At 33.9% G+C, this 19,228-nt stretch overlaps 2 protein-coding genes and 1 long non-coding RNA gene across 4 annotated transcripts; 1 reads left to right on the forward strand and 2 right to left on the reverse strand.

Annotated features, from left to right (window-relative positions):
• Positions 1-1,893: 1,893 nt before the first annotated feature.
• Positions 1,894-3,472, reverse strand: LOC110635171 (zinc-finger homeodomain protein 11-like). Its single transcript, XM_021784398.2, has one exon. The coding sequence runs from the start codon at positions 3,142-3,144 to the stop codon at positions 2,194-2,196; it is 951 nt and encodes a 316-aa protein (XP_021640090.2). The 5' UTR covers positions 3,145-3,472; the 3' UTR covers positions 1,894-2,193.
• A 2,576-nt stretch (positions 3,473-6,048) lies between these two features.
• LOC131169073 (uncharacterized) lies at positions 6,049-10,534 on the forward strand. Of its 2 annotated transcripts, none has more exons than XR_009151221.1 (2): positions 6,049-7,873; positions 10,112-10,534. It is a non-coding gene; the product is annotated as an uncharacterized LOC131169073 (long non-coding RNA). The 2 variants fall into 2 exon arrangements; XR_009151220.1 differs by having other exon boundaries at positions 10,293-10,534.
• A 1,541-nt stretch (positions 10,535-12,075) lies between these two features.
• On the reverse strand, positions 12,076-15,788 carry LOC110635210 (uncharacterized). Its single transcript, XM_021784457.2, has 7 exons — positions 15,297-15,788; positions 14,692-14,763; positions 14,141-14,208; positions 13,801-13,957; positions 12,782-12,862; positions 12,571-12,660; positions 12,076-12,479 (listed from the first exon to the last, which is right to left on the reverse strand). Exons 1-7 carry the CDS (start codon positions 15,531-15,533, stop codon positions 12,360-12,362), a joined length of 825 nt encoding a protein of 274 aa, XP_021640149.2. The 5' UTR covers positions 15,534-15,788; the 3' UTR covers positions 12,076-12,359.
• Between the last annotated feature and the right edge of the window lie 3,440 nt (positions 15,789-19,228).

The raw sequence follows: 19,228 nt of genomic DNA on the forward strand, positions 1-19,228 counted from the left end.
ATTTTTAAATCTTTTTGTCCCAAGATTAGGAGAGCAAATGTTTCCTTTCAATTTACCGATTCAAATATGGGCAGGGGCAAATTGACGTAATTGATTTGCTTTTTGTTGGGCCATGTTTTTGTTGGATGCTTTTTTGTTTTTGTTTTTTTTTTTTTTTTTTGGGGTCAATAGCATGAACATTGTGCATATCGATGCTGGGGTCACAACCATCTGGGTTCATGTCCCCCAAAGATCCAGGAAGCCATTGTGTGCGCCTACAAATAGTAGTCTAAGAAACTGAAGGAAATTAGGGAGTAAAGAGCGTGTGTGGCTGAAATGGACGGGATACTTTCTTTGCGGTGAACAAGAGTAATCAGTTCTCGGTGGGACGTGGTGCAATTGAAAACAATAATAGGTTCTTTTAGATTGGCATGAATCAGGGAATTGACAATTCCTCCAAGCTTAAATTGTATGGACTAGCTAAGCTTACAATTCAAGATTTTTCATCCCAACAGGACTTTGCATATCCCATGGCCAAGCATCCTGGCAGTCTGCCAGGACTTTTTTTTTTTTTTCAAATAGTCTGCCAGGATTGAGCCAAAACACTGAAAGAACCACATTGCAGCTCTGACAACTATCAGCAATACTGATGAGGATATGGATTTTGTAAATTTTTTAAAAATAATATAGATTTTATAATGTTTTTCTAAAGCACCAAGATAACATTGGCTTGAGAGAGCTCTCCAGCCAAACTCTGTCTCTCACTACATCTGAGGTTTCGTTTTGATTGAAATTGAAAGGTTGAAAATTTATCAAATTTAATCTTAAAATAAGTTTTAATTCTTTTTAATTGATATATTTCAAAAATATTTTTTAATACCAATATCAAATAAAATGCAAATCAATTATGCATTCACATTAAAATTACTTATCTTGAAAAAAAAAGTTTAAGGAGGCTATGTAGAACATTGCATAATGTGGTTTTACTTTTCACACCTTTATTTTATTAATATTATACTTTAGGGTACAAAGCATGCAGGTTTTCAAGGGCTGTACATGTAATCATGACACAGAGAACTGATTAAGCTCTAATAAAAATAAAATTAAAGTGGGTTGTCATGTTCTATATATAATTAGTAAGTAGAGGAAAGAAACAAAGCTTGCCGCTTTCATCAACCGCCCAAATATGGAAAGGTGGCAATGCTCATTCAGCCCAGCTGCTTATGTCACCTAACATGGATTAAGCAAAAAAGCCTGCTCACCTTAAAAGGCTAACATGATAAAATACAAAAATAGAGACATGTCATAAACCTTTGGAGAAAGGTTACGGTTTGATTTCCGATAAATAAAACCCCTCTAAATTAATCCAATTTCAAACCCCAAAATCTGAAAAACACCCTTCTGCGCTTAGAATAGGGTATCAGGAAGACTGAAGGCAAGAGGGTAATGTCCTTCCAATTTGAAGAAACAAAAGCAACACAAAAATGTCCAAATTTAAGAGAGAGAAAATGACCAAGTTTGGGATTTGCTCAGAGCTAGTTGAGCCAAACTCCAGCAGAGGCACCATCCCTATAAGACAAGGATGCATATTCTGTGGATGGAAGAGTTTTTTTTTTTTTCCCCCGAAGGTGTGAACAGTAGAGTTGCTATCTACAAAATGGAAAATGACATTATTGCAGATAATTTGTCATAACAAATTGCACCCAAAAGTAAAAAGCCTCAGCTACAGACAAATGTGGATGGGATAGACTGTTTTGTTTTTATAAGCCTTTCAGTTTTTAATTTACCCCCCGTTGTGAAGCTGCTACTTTAATATCAAGCAATTAATGACAACCCTCTCCTAACAATGATCATCCTTCTCTACTTCTTGATGTACTGCAGTTCAAATGTAAAGGACAATATGATACCCAGAGCTAGAAGATGAAGAAATTAGATTTATAAGCACAAGAAAAACAAAGATTGGAAATGCAGTCTTTTAATAAAGATCAGCTAACAGATAATAGCTATGTAAGAGAAGTAATTCTCCTTTAATTGTCATCCTCTAGCCTCTATTCTGATCCTTCATCGTCAGTAATTAGTGATCACTAATCACTAATCAAGAAACAATGAACAATGGAAAACAAGTGAACCAGAAAGGGGAAAGAACCCCCATGCTTAATTACTAGCTTCTGTTTCTTTTTTCTTTTTCTCAATCAATAGCTCTCTATCTCTAGATCAAGAAGAAGGAGAAGACCCATCAGGAGAACCACCATGAACACGATCTTTACTCTCAATCTGGTACCTACTAAAGCTATCATACTTGGTGCTATTGATATTGTTGGGGTTGCAGTTGTAGGTGTCAAAGCCAACTCTATCCTCATCACCATTAACAATATTCTTGTTGATATCACAACTGTTATGACTATTATCCTTTTCCTTCCTCTGCTTGTTGTTATGCATCCACACTTTAAAAACATTCCTCTTCACCCCAACTTCACTGCAAAACTCATCCACCACTTTATCTTCACTTCCCCTCAGCATCTTCCACCCCAACTTCTCAGCAAAAACAAGCATCTTTTCTTTCTGTTCCTCCGTAAACTTGGTTCTTGCTCTCTTTCTCCCATGTGGGTTCATAACTGTTGGATTCTGGTGGTGATTCTCATCAAACAGCCCTGAATGTCCTGTGCTCAAGGCCAGAAGCATATGAGGTGCGGATGGATAGACGGATTGCTGAGGGGTTGGTGATGCCGGTGAGTTTGGACTTGGACTTGGGCCAGAGATAGTCTGTCCAGGATTTGGGCTTGACGTCCAGTAAAGAGCAGCCGTTGGTGGTGGCGGGTGGTGGGTATGCGTTTCTCGGCGGTGGAAGTTGCGGTGGCAACCACAGGCAGCACATTTGAGGGAAGTCGGATCAGGAGTAGCAGCAATGGGGCGAGGCATGAACTCACCACAGCCATCAAGGGCAAGGCCACCAAGGGTGGCAGCATGGTTTTTGAGGCATTCTTTGTAAGACACCACCATTTGGAGTGATGATGTGTGGGGATTTGTTGTACGATAATGGTGGGAAGGATTGAAAGAGTCATTAGAGAGAAATAAGGCCCTGGAGAGGTGGGTCTGCAGTGGGGTTTCAGTATCAGTATCTGACTCGGGCGATTTGGAATGGGTTAAGTCCATGGCTTTAATCATACAGAATGTTGGGGGTTAAGCTAGGGAGCAAAAAACTTCCGCTCCAATGGGTGAATGGGAAGGAAAAAAAAAAACAACTGAAACAAGAATCTGATAGGTATATGATGAATTGATGATGGTGATGATACCAAAAATTAAAGGTTAAGCGAATGAGATTAGGGGTTATGAATATAAAGATAAGAGGAACTGAATACAAATCACAGAACTGTGCAATGAAAACTCCACAGAGAAGGTCAATAATGTTGGGTTCTTGGCCCCAAAATTTTACCTGGGCTGTGTGGGGTGAGCAACAAAAATTAGTTGTGTCGTTTTGGGTGAGAATATATTCCGTGGAAATCACTGTAGAAATAGGGGCTGTGTCCTCCAATACAGTCCAAAAAAGAAACAAGTGGCTCATTTGTGTGATGCATATGGTACCAAATGACACTTTGCTCACAGCTCGTCCCTTGAATATGGTAGCCACGAGTACCGGCCATGTTATTATTTGTCTCCACTATTCCCTCCTCTGTTAAATGCAACTCTCCACTCTGCACGTATATTTCTGTAGATCCTCAAAACTTATGCGGTGGGAATGAAGAGACTATCTGTTGGTTTCAGTACTTTTGTGTTTTTGGTTCAATTAAAACGATCAAACACTTTCCAAACTCTCTCAAAAGTTTCCATCTTTGTGGCCTTGTGGGCTACTGCCCCGGCCATTCTATTGCCGGCAGTAGCCCAAAACTAGAGTTAGCTATTTCCAAGTGCGTGCTTTGAGATCGTGTACAACAAAATGTTGGAGTTAAAATCAAATCTGTGCAATTTAGTTGCACCAAAAAATTATGCACGATAGTACGATGCCCATGTCGAGCTATCTCTTACTCTTAAAAACATCTTCTCTTGAATATTAGAGAAAATTCAAACTCTAAAGTTCATCATATAATAAGAATTTTGATATGATATGTGATAGAAAATGGTAAAATTTATTTAATTTATTAATCTAGCACCAGTAAAAAAAATTAAAAGAATGTTGTTGAAGGGTCACTCCAAATGCAAATCCTCGTTTTCTTCTTTCCCATGAACACGTGTTTTCAAAACAAAGCATTCTATTGCATGCGGCTGCACGTAATTTAATTTACACACAATTAACCAATAAACATGATTATTGTTTTGGCTTAACTATGAACAGTATGCAAGTCTTTAATGTATAAAAAATATCAATTTTAATTATGGTATTTTCCCCAATTTTTTTCTTATTTGTTTTGACTGAAAATAAGACAAACATGCTAATAATTTTTATTTTTTTTTAAATCTATTAGATTGGATTGTTGAAAAAATAATAATAAATTTATGTGAGAAGGCAAAAATAAATAAAAATTTATTAGTGCACTGTTTTATTAAGTTTGAAATGACTGGTACATTGTGAATTGTTTATTGCTGGGCCATGAAGTTGAGACTTTAGAAAGTTTGGCATGCCGTGGGTGCCAAGTTAAGATTTCAAGGTGCCAAGTTAAGATTTCAACAACATGGTTTGATCATGTTAAGCTCATCTAGGTCAAATTAGTATGACTAGTGGCCTATTTACCTCTCTTTCCCTTGAAATTTTATAATTTTAAGAAAATTAAATTTCATTGAGTCTAATTGTAAAATATTAGTGTTATTTTTAATTTTTTATAATATTTTATCATTTATTTTTTATATATTAATATTAGAAAATTTCTTTTTTTAAACCTGCCACTGGGTATGACCTATTGCTTTTTTTTTTCTTTAGGACTCTTAAAATATAATTATTGGCTTTAATTGATAATATTAAAAATCTTTTTCAAAATTATAAGATTTAAAATTTAATACATAATAAAAGTGAATTAATGAAGTTTTACATTATTATCATTTTAATTAAAGGAAAAAAATTATCTTATTGTGAATTTTGGATTGAGTTATTGTCTTATTCAATACCCAATAGACTTTATTATAAAATGATTGAGTTATAATTAAGTTAACAAAAGAAAAAATAACTTTAGAAGTTTAAAATAATTAAATTTTACCAATAATTCACTTTTTTTAAGTACACTATTGGGCCAGAAGGATGTTTAATTTACTTGAAAAGTAAAAGTTGGTTGATGTGAAGGGGTAACATGCCTAATTGGTTAGGAAAACTGATTTCAGTCATTAATAAGAAAGTGTGAACAAAATAGAAGAAAATCAAAAGAAGCATGTGAATGGACAACAAGAGTAATAAGGATTTGATATATTTTGTCCTTTTATGGTTTAAAATTGAGGGTAATCTTCATCAATCATGGCTTATTAGAATCCGAAGAAAGAAATCAGAAATCTATTCCAATAGGCATTAATTCTGATATCAACATTGATAAGACAAGAGATTAGAGCATGCTCATGGGTTATTATTAAAAGGGCAAAGAGATGCGAAAATATGCCAATCTCTATTTTTATTGGAGGAGAGGATGACAAAAACACCAAAACAAGGCCTATGCCTCAGAAATTGGCCCAGAAACCTCTTAATGGATTAGACCAATACTATGACAATTGTGTCATCATCAATAAAGCACGCGCAATGTCCCAACACAAACACCACTTAAAAAGTCGGGTAAATTTCTATCGAATCTCTATCATTTATTAAAATTAATTAATTAATTTTTATTTTCTTTAAATTTAATTAAAATATTTTTATATTTTATAAAATCAATTATACTTCTTTCAATTTTACATGAAATTATAAGAAAACTAATATTATTTAAAAAAAATAAAATAAAAAATTAATATCAAATAAATTAGTAAAGAGTTATCATTAATTAATTTATATGTATGTGTGTATTTTATTTATTAAAAAATATATCATGAATTGCTAAAAACAATATTAATATTAAATTAATTTTCCAGAAGAGTTGAAGATAGACTTACTTTGCTTAATCAACTACAATATGTCACGGTCAATAGAACAAGAAGCATGGCTTTTTGGGCAATTATAGAGGTTTGGTTAGAGAAGAAATTAGGGACTCGAGTGGCCCAATGCAATGGTTGAAATTAGCTTAAGATCTCTCTCTGTGCCAACTACTTAGAGCCCTCCGTCGATCTAATGATGAGGACTCAGGATATGGGCTTGATACAAGGAGACGATTAATATTTATCACAAATTATTTTTGTAAAATTATGGCATACGCCCAGCATAGCGTGATGAAGTTGAACTCTTAACAACAATGTGAGTCTCACATGTTGGTAGACCTAATTATTGTTTGTTAGAAGCTTACTAATCCCCCTAACCCAACTTTTTTTTCTCTAGTTTTAGTTTTTCTCTCCTGTTTCTTGCCGTTTAGTGGTCACCTCTGCCCCTTCTGGGTAGGGGTGGCCTTCTCCTTCCTACCCAGATGTGGGTTTCCCTCTCCCACATTTGGGTGGGTTGTGTATAGTTATTTTTTGGGTTGTTTTGCAGGTTGGAACTTCATGGTTGAGGGTGTATGTTTGAACCTACTATGTTAGGTTAGTGTTCTGTGATCTGTAGGAAAGGGATGTCTCGGAAACGCTCATGGAGTTGCTCTTGTAACTCTCGGTCTCTTAAAGCCTGCAAGGCCTAAACTCACCCTCCTTCTTTGTTTTCGGTGACCATGGCCTGCTTTCGTTTTTTACAGGAGCTGCTAGCATAAATCCTTCTCTGATCAGGGGATCTTTTGCTGGGACATCCTTCAGGAGATTTGGCCAAGTCTAGTCCTTTGCGGTGCACCAAGCTTGGTGCTTGTTTCTTCCCAACAGAAGGGTCTACAACTCCTCTGGTTTTGGTGCTCAACCCAGTGCGTCATGGTTTTGATTGTGTCCTAGCTTGATGGCAATTCCTTGAGGTGTAGTTTGTGAGGTTTCTTTATTCAGGCGATGTAGCCATATCTCATCCCCATTGGTGCTTCATGAGGGGATCTTTCTCCCCGCCGGCGTTGTGGTTTGTCCGTATGTGGCGCTTTGAGCCTCGTCCTGTAGGAGGTGTTGGTTTCTCTTCCGGGTATGGGTTCGGATATGGAGATACAGAGTTAGGGTTTTCTTTTGGGTTGGGCTTACTTGTACGTTGGGGTTGGTTAAGTTCAAGCTTTGGCCATAGAGTTTTCTTTGTACTGGGCTTAGAAGTCTTCCTTTAATGAATGAAATCTATCTTATGGGAAAAAAAATTATTATTTGTTAGATTAAAATTATTTTTTTTTTAAATAAAAACTTGAAAAATTTCAACAATAACAAGAAATTATAGTAACTATTCAAATAATAATTTTTAAATTTAAGATTTAAAAATATTGTTATTAGTCAAATAAAATATTTTTAAATTTTATAAATGAGTTAGTATATTAAATAAATGAGCTAAATGAAATAAGTAGAAAGAGAAAAACAAATGGCTTGATATCGTAGTGGTTGATAATAAATAAAATATTTTAAAAATAATTACTTTCAAATAATATATATTTCGTGCATTTTGGCAATGGTAAATAGTATTTCTCGGAATAATCCCTTCAAGATGCAAATGAATTTATTTTCCCTACGACAGCGTTTGGTGAAGATCGGGCATCAGGTTCTTTGCCTAAGTTTTGCAGACGACGACGTTTTAGCTTTAATCTCCTTTCGTCTGGATTCAAAATCTAATTTGCCTTGCGGTCAACTAATCAAATGGCGAGGATTGACATTTGACCAGAACGTCCAGGTTTTGTTCTGGAAATGGGTTTTTTTCCCTTGTGAAGAAGATGAAATGGCCAAATGGGTAAAGGTTTGTTTCTGCTTCTCTTTTGTTCTTATCTGAATTGATTTTCAGTTCAAATATCGTAGTATTATCGTGTCTTATTCCTCTTTGGATCGATCATTCTGGTTTTTAGGCCCTTTAATAGACTATCACAATTCAAAATTTACGAGAGGAACAGATTCTGCTAGACCATTTGATAAGCTGCTTAGTTTTGTAGAGATTTTCATGATATTTAGGAGGATTTGACATTGGTCCTGAAACTGGGGAGGCTGGTATTAGGTTGTACACTGTTCTGTGTTATCATCAATCCTATTTAGGGGTTGTAGCTGGGCATTGGGATGATCTAATAAATAAATGACTAGTTAAGTATGTTTCAACATGCAACTTCTTGTTTCCTTAGGTCATGAGGAACAGCTAGATTACTAATATATTGTAAAGGAATCATAAATTATAGATTGCAATTATGAGGCTTCTTGGTTTGTGTATGTATGGAGTGAATATTGCAAATGTAAAATTGTGAAATAAGATGGTTCTGTCAAGTTTGAAACAATTGAAGTACAATAATAGACTCTTTACATTGGAATAATCTTGGTTTCACTATAGTCTGCAAGAGGAGGCATATTACTAAGGAAAACAGACGGAAATTTCTTCTTGAAGGAAAGATTAAAGGGAGAGAAGAAAAAGAACAAGGGGAAAAAAAAAAAAATTCTGTATCTGTGTTTTGTGAGCCCACACCATCTCTGTACCAAGTCTTCTTTGGTGGTTGATTATGATCTCAACTTGTAGCACAGAGATGATACTGGCTCACTTAATGCATTTAAGGACTGTCCCCTGGTGACTTTACTATGCACATGTAACACATCTCTCTATAGCAAAAACCATTAAAAAATAAATAGAAAAACAAAATCATTCAGCCCACCCTCATCATGGGAATACAATTCTGAACCACCTACTTTCTCTGCACTGCTAGATGCTATTTCTTTCTTGAAATGTCAACTTACTTGCTTTTCTTGTCTCTGGTTGAAGAAACAACTTGAATTTATCAGGACCTGTTGTGGATAGGATCTGATCCTTTTCTCACTCTTCTTTTGCTTGATTGATTTGGATCAAATGTCTTGTTTAAACGCGCTGATTTCTTCTCTGTGTTCATACCCTGCATGGTGAAATCTCTAAGAATACGTTGATGGGATGACACTGTACCTGGAGCATATTTACTTTGTCTGGTGGCCAGGTCTAAACTTGTCAAGCCATAAACTTTATTTTGTTGAACTGCTAAGAACCCCACACAGATTAGAAGAATAAGCACTCTAAAAACCATTGCTTCTGCTCTGAAACAAGCAAGAAGAACACAAGTATCTTACTTTTGTTTAGAGTAATAAGAGAATAAGCAAAGATGAGATTGTGATCCTTGCATTCTTATGTTCCATTCCTGTTAATATAAGGCTGACACTTATCCCTTATTCAATTCTTAGGAGGGGTTAAAGCAAAAAGCAGGGAAGGCCCTAAAACACTCGGTCCCAAAGGAATTTTAGGAATCCAAATTATAAGCCCGTATTCTAAGCATGTTAAGGCTGTTATGGAAGAATCTGACAAGGATGATGAAAGCGGTAGGAACAACACCCTTGAGAAGCCAAGTATCTTTTTTGCATTTGTATTGTTCCCCTACAACACTATCAATTTTTTCTATCATTTTTTTCTGCTTTTCTCTGGAAACAGGCTTACCAGTCCCTTGGACTGGCATGCCACATCACCCGACCATGCTTTTGTGGATATGCCCTGGGGATTAATGTTCTTTCTTCGCCAATGGTCTGCCTTGTTTGCTCTACTCAGCTTATGTGGATGCCAAGGATTTTCACTTTTGGGTCCTACTTTGTGCTTTCTAGGAATAACAGGATTGATGTTGGCAGTTATAAATTCACATCTAATGAAGATCTTTATGTGGGGGTATTTTAGGAAATTATCATTCCTTTGGTACTAAGAAAAGAGGGTTTTTGTTCTTTTAGTGTAGTGACTGGGCAGACACAAGCCATGGGCCACTTAGTAGTAGGACTAATAGATTGCTACAGTGGCACAAGCCATATATAATCAAATATGAGAGAAAAGACTCTGGAATAGAACAACCCCCAAAAGAAACAGAACCTTGCTTTATGCCATTCTAAGATCTCCTCACTTTAGAATTCCAAGCTCTCTTCTCTATACAAAATAAAAAAACAGTACTTGGTTTCTTGTGCTTAAATATATTTCCTTTTTGCTTTTCTTTGGCAGCCAAATTCTCAATCCCCCATTCAATGATTCAGATGAGACCCACTTCAAGTTTCTCTCTCTCTCTCTCTCTCTCTCTCTTAGATTTGTAAATTTTTGCCGTTTGTTTATGGAGACCAGCTTTTCCTTTATTTCTCTTTTCCTTTACTGTTGCTGCTGTTCTTATATTATAAATCACATGCAGCTAGGAACATTCTAAAGCATATGTTCCTTGCACTTTATCAAAATCGGCTGATCAATTTTTTTTGTGCCTTGAGATGAAGGGTGACTGGTCATGGTCCAAGCAATACAACCACAACTTGAATGTGTTGTTAATGTGCTGATTCTCTTCTTTTTTATCCTCCAATTAAAGTAAAAGAGCTGAATGAGTTGTTGCTTTCTATTTATCAAATACTTCGTATGGTAAATCATCAGAATATTTATGCATTTTCCTCCATGTGAATGCCAGTGCATGCATCTCAACTTATGTATATATATACATGCAATATTTTTGAAGTAGATTATGATCAATGTATCGATCCACTCATGCATCATGTAAGGGTGCATTAATGGACACAAGATTCCAATGTATATAAAAATTTTTAGGGTTATATTAACCTTTTATGCAAGGAAAAAAGAACAATTCTCAGATTTGTTGCTTTTTATGTTCTTAACTTTTAAAATCACTTACCCATTAACTTTCGTTTAAAAATCTCCAAGTTTTTAAACAGAATAACCATTTATTATTATATATTTTATCATCTTTACTGTTCAGTAAAGACATGATCATGTGAGTAAAAATCTGGAAGCAGTTGAGCACGGCAGCCTCTGAAGATGGTTTCTTGTCTATTACAGCCTACTTAGAGGATAATGAAAACAAAGCCAATTGCCTAATTAGGATTAAAAAAAAAAAAATTTGATAAGTGGGGTCTTATGCTGTTATATTTTAGTCAGTAGTACGGGTAATGTACTATGTTAAATGTAATATATATTATGTTAAAGTTGCTTATCATAAGAATCTAAATAGCTAAAAATGGGCTATGCGTTTTCGCCAAAAGAAAAAAAAATGTTGAATATTTAATTTGATGTTTAAAATTAGTTTTAAAAGGAAACCCTGCACATTATAGATCTACGGCTTTATAGATTCTCGAGGTTGGTCTTAAAGTGGTGACTTTTCTTCGGTATTTTGATTTAGAATTTGAACCGTCATTTCATGATCCATTCTATATTTTGACCAAAGCCACCATAGCAAAGAGGCAAAAGAAGAGTGCCAAAGATAAAAGCATAACTGGATTTGTATTTGTGACTTACAGAATACAGATATTATTCTCGTTTTTGAACGTTGCTTCAAAATTCTTGGTAATGAAATTCACTAGACATGTGGGGTACTTCAAAATTACCACATTTCAATTATGGGACAGTCTCATTCCCGTCCAGAGATATGTGCAAAGGGGGGCGGGCCGGGTGGGCAGTCTTACTTCATTGTAAAAGGCAATGAACCATAACCATTTTGGGTGGATCTTGTTTCTACGAGATTGCTTGGGCAAGGGCAATATTTTGGAGATCCACTGCTAGGGTCCTTTTAGTGAATTCGAAGATGAAGGTGGACTGAATTCTTGTGAGCATAGATGTGACTGCCGGGTAATGTTTTTTTACGATAAAATATACTACTAATTTTTGTTCTTTAAATGTTTTTTTTACCGTTATGATTTTATATATGACTTCGTCTTTAGTATAAAAGAATTGTAAAATGACAATAAATAAAACAAGTAAAGAATGAAGGTATTTTGGCAATGAAGGGAATGACACATCTGCATATCTTTGCCATTCCTAGTAATTAGATATGGAAATTTTATCTTGGCCCTAATTTGGAGTGAAACTTCTTTCCGTCAAAAGGAACACCGGTTAGATGATTACGGTATCCCATGTTTTCCTATTGTGTAGCACAAATCAATAGCAGTTTTTGTAATACTAAATACAAATCAAACTTAGATAATAACAATTGAAATATTGGCAGTGAATTGGGAAAAAGGGAAAAAAGAAAAGAAAAGATAGAGGTTAGAACTTACAAAAAAAAAAAAAAGTTAAAAGTACAGGTCATATGTACATCTTACGGAAAGGAAACAAGATAAAGTATGCCAAACGAGATCATGATTCACACTTTTTTTTTTTTTTTTTGCCCCCAGAAGAGGAAGGGGGGATATTGTTTAAAATACAAACATTATTAATTGGGAATTCTCTTCCACTTATCCTCTCCCTCGGTTTTTCATAGTTAAACAGGATCCTGGTGTGGAGCTACATGAGGTCCTGAGGCTATTGTGAACTGCAGACCCCTATGTTGGCCCGATTGAAGCACAAAAGCAACTTGTGTTGCCGCCAATGCCGCAGCCTCCTGTATCATCAAATTATACAGATTTTTGCAGAATGATGTGAAAAGGTAACATATGAAAACATAAAAGATTAGAACTGAAGTAGATACCAACCTGTCTTTGCCTTCGACGTTGCAAGATGCTGATGGCCCAAGCCATGATGTAACAGGGCAAAAGAAAACCAGCAGCTCGTAGCAAGAAAAGCTGCCATGTACCAACCAATCCATAAGAATGAAGACCCATACAATCAATTACATACCAAAGAAAGCAGAACAGCATGGATAACACACAGTGCAAATAGAATGTTAGTTATGATTCAACTTACAGAGAAAAAGGTAGACACGTCATCATCTCCATCAGGATCTGTAACAGTCAATGCATGCCGCAAGAGTAGAAGGGCCATTAACTGAAAAGAAAAAAAAAAAAAAAAAAACAGATTAAACATCTCAAACAAATCTAAATTTCATGGAGAATCAATCACACCCACTTAAGAAAAAGCATTAATAAGAGAAATTGTAACAAGGAACTGTAGCCCAGGTGGCCTGTTGTTAAATTTAAAGAAAGTATTGAACAAATTACATAATTCATTTTAATTTGGACTTATATAAGTGACTGAATTACTTTACACATAAAAATCACTAATCAATTTTAATATTTACACATCAAAATAACTAATCAATTTTAATATTGCAATTCAACCACTTATATATTGCTCTTTTACTTCATATTCTTTTAATATGGAATTTTTAACACTCGCCTTCAAGTATAACTACATGGTTGTCACTTGATAATTAATTACTATTCTAACTCAATACGGGTCCAATTATACAGCATTATGGACAGCTAAAACCCACAAATCAATACAGACACTAATACCATATTAAATTTGAAAAGAATGCTGAATAAATTACATATTAATTCATTTTAATATAACTAGTCAATTTTAATATTGCAAATCAACCACTTATATATTGTCTTTTTACTTCATATTCATTCAGTGTGAAATTTTCAATATATGCCCATATGCCTCACATGATATGTTCATGACTCCAAAGTATAGAATAAGCAGGTTTTCCCTCCATTGCTAACATATCAAACTTCTTCAGTTATTGTGAAAACATAACCATCTTGCAGAAGAAAAATATAAACTTCCAAGCAAAGGGCAGATGTAATGGTAAAATCAATAACTTTCATCATTTTTTCTACCCAGCCATTTAATATTATCCCTTGCCATCCTCATCCCATAAAAGAAATTACCTATTAGTCTATCAGCATGCAGTAGATATACCAATTTTACAGTTTTGTGTATAATTATCAGGTGAATTTGTAAATTAAAAGACATACAATCAGAGCAGCCGAACGACAAAATGCAGCTCCACTAGCATTTGAAGCAGCGTACTCATCATACTCGGCTTCCAGAAAATGACGTTCTGCTTCTGCAATTGCCAAAAGGCGAGGATCACGTAGATCCAGAGGAGCTCCAGAGATGGTCCAGCCTCCACTGAAAAAAAAAAATCAAAATGTTAAAAAATTGCGTGATGAAGCAAAAAAAAATCATTTTTTAGTGGCTCCCAAAAAATGACATCTCTAATGCAGATCCCAAAAAGAAAAACATATCATATAAAATTTCAAGAAGAAAAGTAGCAGAAAATTTTCAAAAAAAACAAAAGGAGTTTTGACCTACCCAATATCAATAGCAGTGTCTTCAGGGCGAGGTGGACGAGGTGGAGCAGTATAACCAGGTTGATAAGGCTATACATCAAACCCAAAAAGATCGTGAATAATCTAGTAAATAAGAAGTAGCTATAGATTATTAAATATATTAAATTTATATAAATAGTCAAGAAGTACTAACACTGCCAGACATGATAATTTGCTTTCAGTATAAAGTAGAAGTTAGTTCAATATAAAAAATTCACACAGAATGACAGAAATCAGATGAATAGTTGAATAATGTTATTTGTGAGATGTTCAAGAACATATTTATGCAAGTGGCAATTCATTATCGTTTGCATATGGAAGAAGAAGTTGATACTTTGCTGCATAAACAGAAATAATAATAATAAAACACTTACTATTTGCTCACTTTTTGGGCTTTCACAACTTAGTTATCTATTTGTCTTGTGTTAGGAGAGGGCCATGTGATCATGCTAAGTTAAATCAAATCAACTTCAAACCAAGCATGTGGCTTAGGACACAGGACAACCAATGAGAAAGAATACTCAATGGACATACCTGGTGACATATCTCACAAGTGATATCCCCTTTCTCATTACACCAATGCTGAACACACTTCCTATGAGCATACTGGATAAAGAAATCGCAGCCATTAATAAAAGGTAAAAATGTCTAACAAGCAACAAAGAGAGTAATAACAAGGGTAAGTCTATGGAAAACTCAAGCTTGTATGGACACCAACTCCCAATGGCTGGATCAGCTAGAATTTGAACTATTGACAAATGATTTATGATAGACCATATAGATAATATAACTCATTGTGTAAAGAATTGAAGCTCATATGAAATTAAGCTCTTCTCAGCTAATAAACCAAAAATTGCACACAAGAAATAGCAAAACGTAATGGACCATCCCATGCAAAATCCACAGCATTAAGTAGGTAGTGTGATAAATTCCATCCATCCTGAAGTTAGATATGAACAAAAATTAGAAAATACTAGTTGCAATTTTCTGGTTCGAAATATTGTCCAAATAACACAAAATAAAAGAAAATATATAAATTTGTTTTAAAATGCGAAAACAGAAAATTTTGAAACGGGAAAAAAAAGCAATCCCTCAACAGATAAAAAAAAAGAAAAGAAAATAGATAAATAAATTTATACCTTGAGGCTCCCACTGCAGGCACAGGGAGTCTCCAAGTTGTTAACGGAATCCTCTTCCTGGCAAATGCGGCACTCAGCCACCTGAATCAAGGGCTCCTCTTCTATGGTCCCCTGGTCCAAAGTAACAGCGTGGGCTTCCTGATCGGGGGCGGAAGACGAGGGACCAGCAGAGGCCACCGGAGGCATCTGATCAGGCCTCATAAGGCGGTCGACGTACAAGACGACGTGATCACTCATGTTGAATATAGAAATGGGAATCCTCCACAAAGAGAGATTGAAAAATGGATGGGAGAAAGACGAGGGTTATTAGAAACCTTAGATCACGCTATTGCAAACAGCGGATCGCAGGTTTCCCAGAAATTTCAAAGAGACAGAAAAAAGAAAATTATAGAGAGAAAAAGTAGAATATAGAATTTCTTACCTTGGCCCAAATTTTTGTATTTATGGAAAATTGTTCTGTTTTGATTCCACAGAGCAAAAACCGCGTTCCCGTTTTCCAAGGCAACCAACACCTTTCCCCTTCCATATTTTACTATTTATTTATTGGATAATTCACAGTTAAGACTTTGAGATATATAGTAAAATCTGTAATTAATCTTTAATTTATTTTAATAATAATTTGATTTCTAAATTTAATAAATTATTTTTTTTATTAATGGCTTCTTAATTTAAAATAATTTAATTTTTAAAATTTTATTTATTAACAAAGTAATTTTAATATTTAAATTTTATATTTAAGTAATTATTTATTTTATATTTAAATAATTACATAAATTACATTTAAAAGAATTAATGGATTTAATGGTCAATGAATAATTTATTAATAATTGTTACTAAAAATATACTCTGGATTATTTGTTATATTTTAGATATTTAATTGTAAATTCTTTTTTTATTTATGACCTGTTTGATTTAATTGTTAAATACAGTCGATAGCTTTTAGTGTTGACTAATAGCTGATATCTAATAGCTGATGATGATAATTAATTTATGTTAAGTGTTTAAAAAAATTATATTTAATCGTTGTTATTAATATGTGAAATGATTTATATTATATAATTTATTTTATTATTAAAAAAAATATAAAATTATAAATTTATTATATTATTTATTTTATTATTAAATTAATATACAATTATCAAATTAATATATTATATTATTTATTATATTATTAAAATAAAAATATAATTATTAATCTATTATATTATATTACTTATTTTATTATTGAAATAAGAAAATTTAATTATTTTTTTTAAAAATAATTAAATAATTTTAAAAATATAGATAAAATAATAAAATAATTATTATTGTTGATAAAAAAAACTTATAATTGATTTTAAATTTTTAGATATAAATAAATATTTTACATTTTATGTTATTAATAAAAAATATTTTAACAAAGTTGAAATGTGTTAATTAAAATGTTAAAATTACAAATGAAAGGTATAAAAGTATTAATAATATTAATTTTTGAGTTAAATAAAAAAGAATAATATGATCAAATTAAAAAAATAAAATCAAATCAACTAGAAATATCTTTTTTAAAAATAGAGCTCATACAAACTGTAGATGATGGGTATCATATCAGCTACCTATTAACTATCAATTTTATTTTTAAAACTTATCAAATACTCTAATTCACCTGTTTAGGTGTTTATCAGCTATCAACTATATCCAACAGATAAACTAAACACCCCCTTACTAATTCCTTGAATGAAATAGATGATAATTTTGTCATTTTAATGATGAATTTTAATAAAATAATTAATTTATTAGCAGAAAATATACTAATGACTAATTTATTTATTATTGAAAAAATTAAATTAAATTTTTTATCATGTTAACCTAATTTATGATAGAAAAAAATATATAAAAGAACTTGTAATAGCCTTATCACCACAACCACTCACCACTTCCACAACCTCCACCAGCGTCGCCATCTCCAACAACTCCTCCAGAATAAACATCACTGCTGGCACCCCTAGCATCGCCCTTTTTCTTGCGAGATTTGTGAGAGTCGTCATCATCAGCACAAGCAAAAGGGAGAGCTGATATAATTGCGAGGGACTTTACAAACATGAAAAGCAAGAATAGTAAGGCTTCAGAGATGTGTGCTTCATCCTCACTTAATATAACAACAATGCTATCGAGAAAAAAAAAAAATTAACAATAATAGCTTAAAAGCACAATTTAATTATTTTTAAAATTTTATTTAAATTAGTCTAAATTTTTAATTTAAATTTAATTTAATCCAAAAATTAACAATTTCTTAATTTTCAAATTTAAATCAAGAAATCAATAAATTTAATCTAAAAGATAAGAAATTGATCTTGATTTTTTATATAAATCAAGAAATCAATAAATTTAATCTAAAAGATAAGAAATTGATCTTGATTTTTTTATATAAAATTTAATCTATAAATTTTAATTTTTCATTAAGTTGAACTTAAATTTAAATAAAAAAGAGTGGATTAAATTGAACTTGTTAATAAATATAAGGGTGAAATTGAACATTTTGCCTAATAACCAACTCTGTTGCTAATTTTTTTTTTTCAACTTGTGAAATGATAGTTGCTATAGCTTAGCTATATTTTAAAGTCCTTTTGCTTCTCTTAAAAAAAAAAAAAATCATATTGCTTATAACTTGTGGCTGAGATTATATTTAGGGGTGTACAAATAGTCGGTTTGATTCCAAACCGAACCGATAAAATTGAAAACTAAAAATCAATAATTTTAAAAATCAAACTAAATCGATCACTAAGAGAAAATCGAACCAAATCAAACTGATAAATTGTAACACCCTAAAATTTTAAATTTTATTATTTTATGAGCATTTTTGGTATTTTAATTTTATTTAAATTTTAGGAATTTTTTTGAGATTTTTCGAATTTTAAAAATCGGGTTCGATTTTCTGAAAATATAAACTTTGATGATTTTTAAAAATTAATTTAAAGACCACGTGGCAAAACTAAAAATATATTTGGAGTCTACGAATTTTCTGAGTTTTCTGAAATTTTTTCGAAATTTTTGGACCTCGTTTTCGGTCTCGAGGCAGAGTAAAAATTTAAAATTTTGTATTCGAAATCGAATCGGTAAAATCGAACCAGACCGGATCGGACCGGTCGAATCGGACCGGCTCATTTTCTTCTTCTCTTTTCTTCCGCGCGTCCCGACCTCCTCCCCTTCTCTCTCTCTTTTCTCTCTCCTCCCTCCTCCCCTTGCCGCGCCGCCACCTCCCCTGCCTTCCCACCTCGCCGGCGCGCCGCCTCAGCCCTCCCCCACGGCCGGCCGCCGCCTGGAACGCCGGAAAACGGCCCCAGAAACAACGCGCAGCGCGCGCGCGACTCCTCGGCTTCCCGGCCAAAATCCGGCCGATCCGGCCACCAATTGGACCGGGTCTTGTGTCTAAAATCATCTACTCGTTGAGAGCTTTCCATAGACACCAAGAACACCGAAATCCATTGAGCGGTTTGTCCAATTTTTGTCCGGAAAGTTTTAGCCCATTTTGACTTTTGGGCTAGATTTCTCGCAAACTGTGAATCCCACTAGAAAACCGAGAGTACCAGAGCGCTCCACTGGTTGAGAGTTTCGCGGCGACATAAATTTCGAATTTTTCCGACACCGTTTTTTGGTGGGTCCCACGGAACTTCGCAGTGTCTTTTCGAGCATTAAATGAGCTTAGAAAATTCTGAAAAATTTATGTTCTAACCCTCGTGTCGTGGGCTTCGTGTAGGTATCCTCAATTCGCGGAAATTCGACAGTTGTCCGGTGCGTGAATTTACGCCGAGCACCGTTCTGGAAAAGTGTCCGAATTGGACCGAGGTTTTGGCTACCCCCCATTGTCAGACATCCCGAGCGCGTTCCCGAAGTCAGAATCGGCAAAGGTAAACCCGAACCTTGCTTTTTCGTAATTTTTTAGTGCTTAAATAGGA

This window comes from Hevea brasiliensis, chromosome 9 (genome assembly GCF_030052815.1).
Source record: "Hevea brasiliensis isolate MT/VB/25A 57/8 chromosome 9, ASM3005281v1, whole genome shotgun sequence".
In the NCBI taxonomy this organism is placed as follows: Eukaryota; Viridiplantae; Streptophyta; class Magnoliopsida; order Malpighiales; family Euphorbiaceae; genus Hevea; species Hevea brasiliensis.

Bases quoted from the DNA above. Each gene is read 5' to 3' on its own strand.
- LOC110635171 (XM_021784398.2), bottom strand. From the start codon at position 3,144: ATGATTAAAGCCATGGACTTAACCCATTCCAAATCGCCCGAGTCAGAT.
- LOC110635210 (XM_021784457.2), bottom strand. From the start codon at position 15,533: ATGAGTGATCACGTCGTCTTGTACGTCGACCGCCTTATGAGGCCTGAT. The intron at 14,209-14,691 runs GTATGTCCATTG...TTTGATGTATAG, and splicing joins CTTGTGAGATATGTCACCAG to CCTTATCAACCTGGTTATAC. The intron at 12,863-13,800 runs GTATGTCTTTTA...TTTTCTTTTCAG, and splicing joins GTCGTTCGGCTGCTCTGATT to TTAATGGCCCTTCTACTCTT.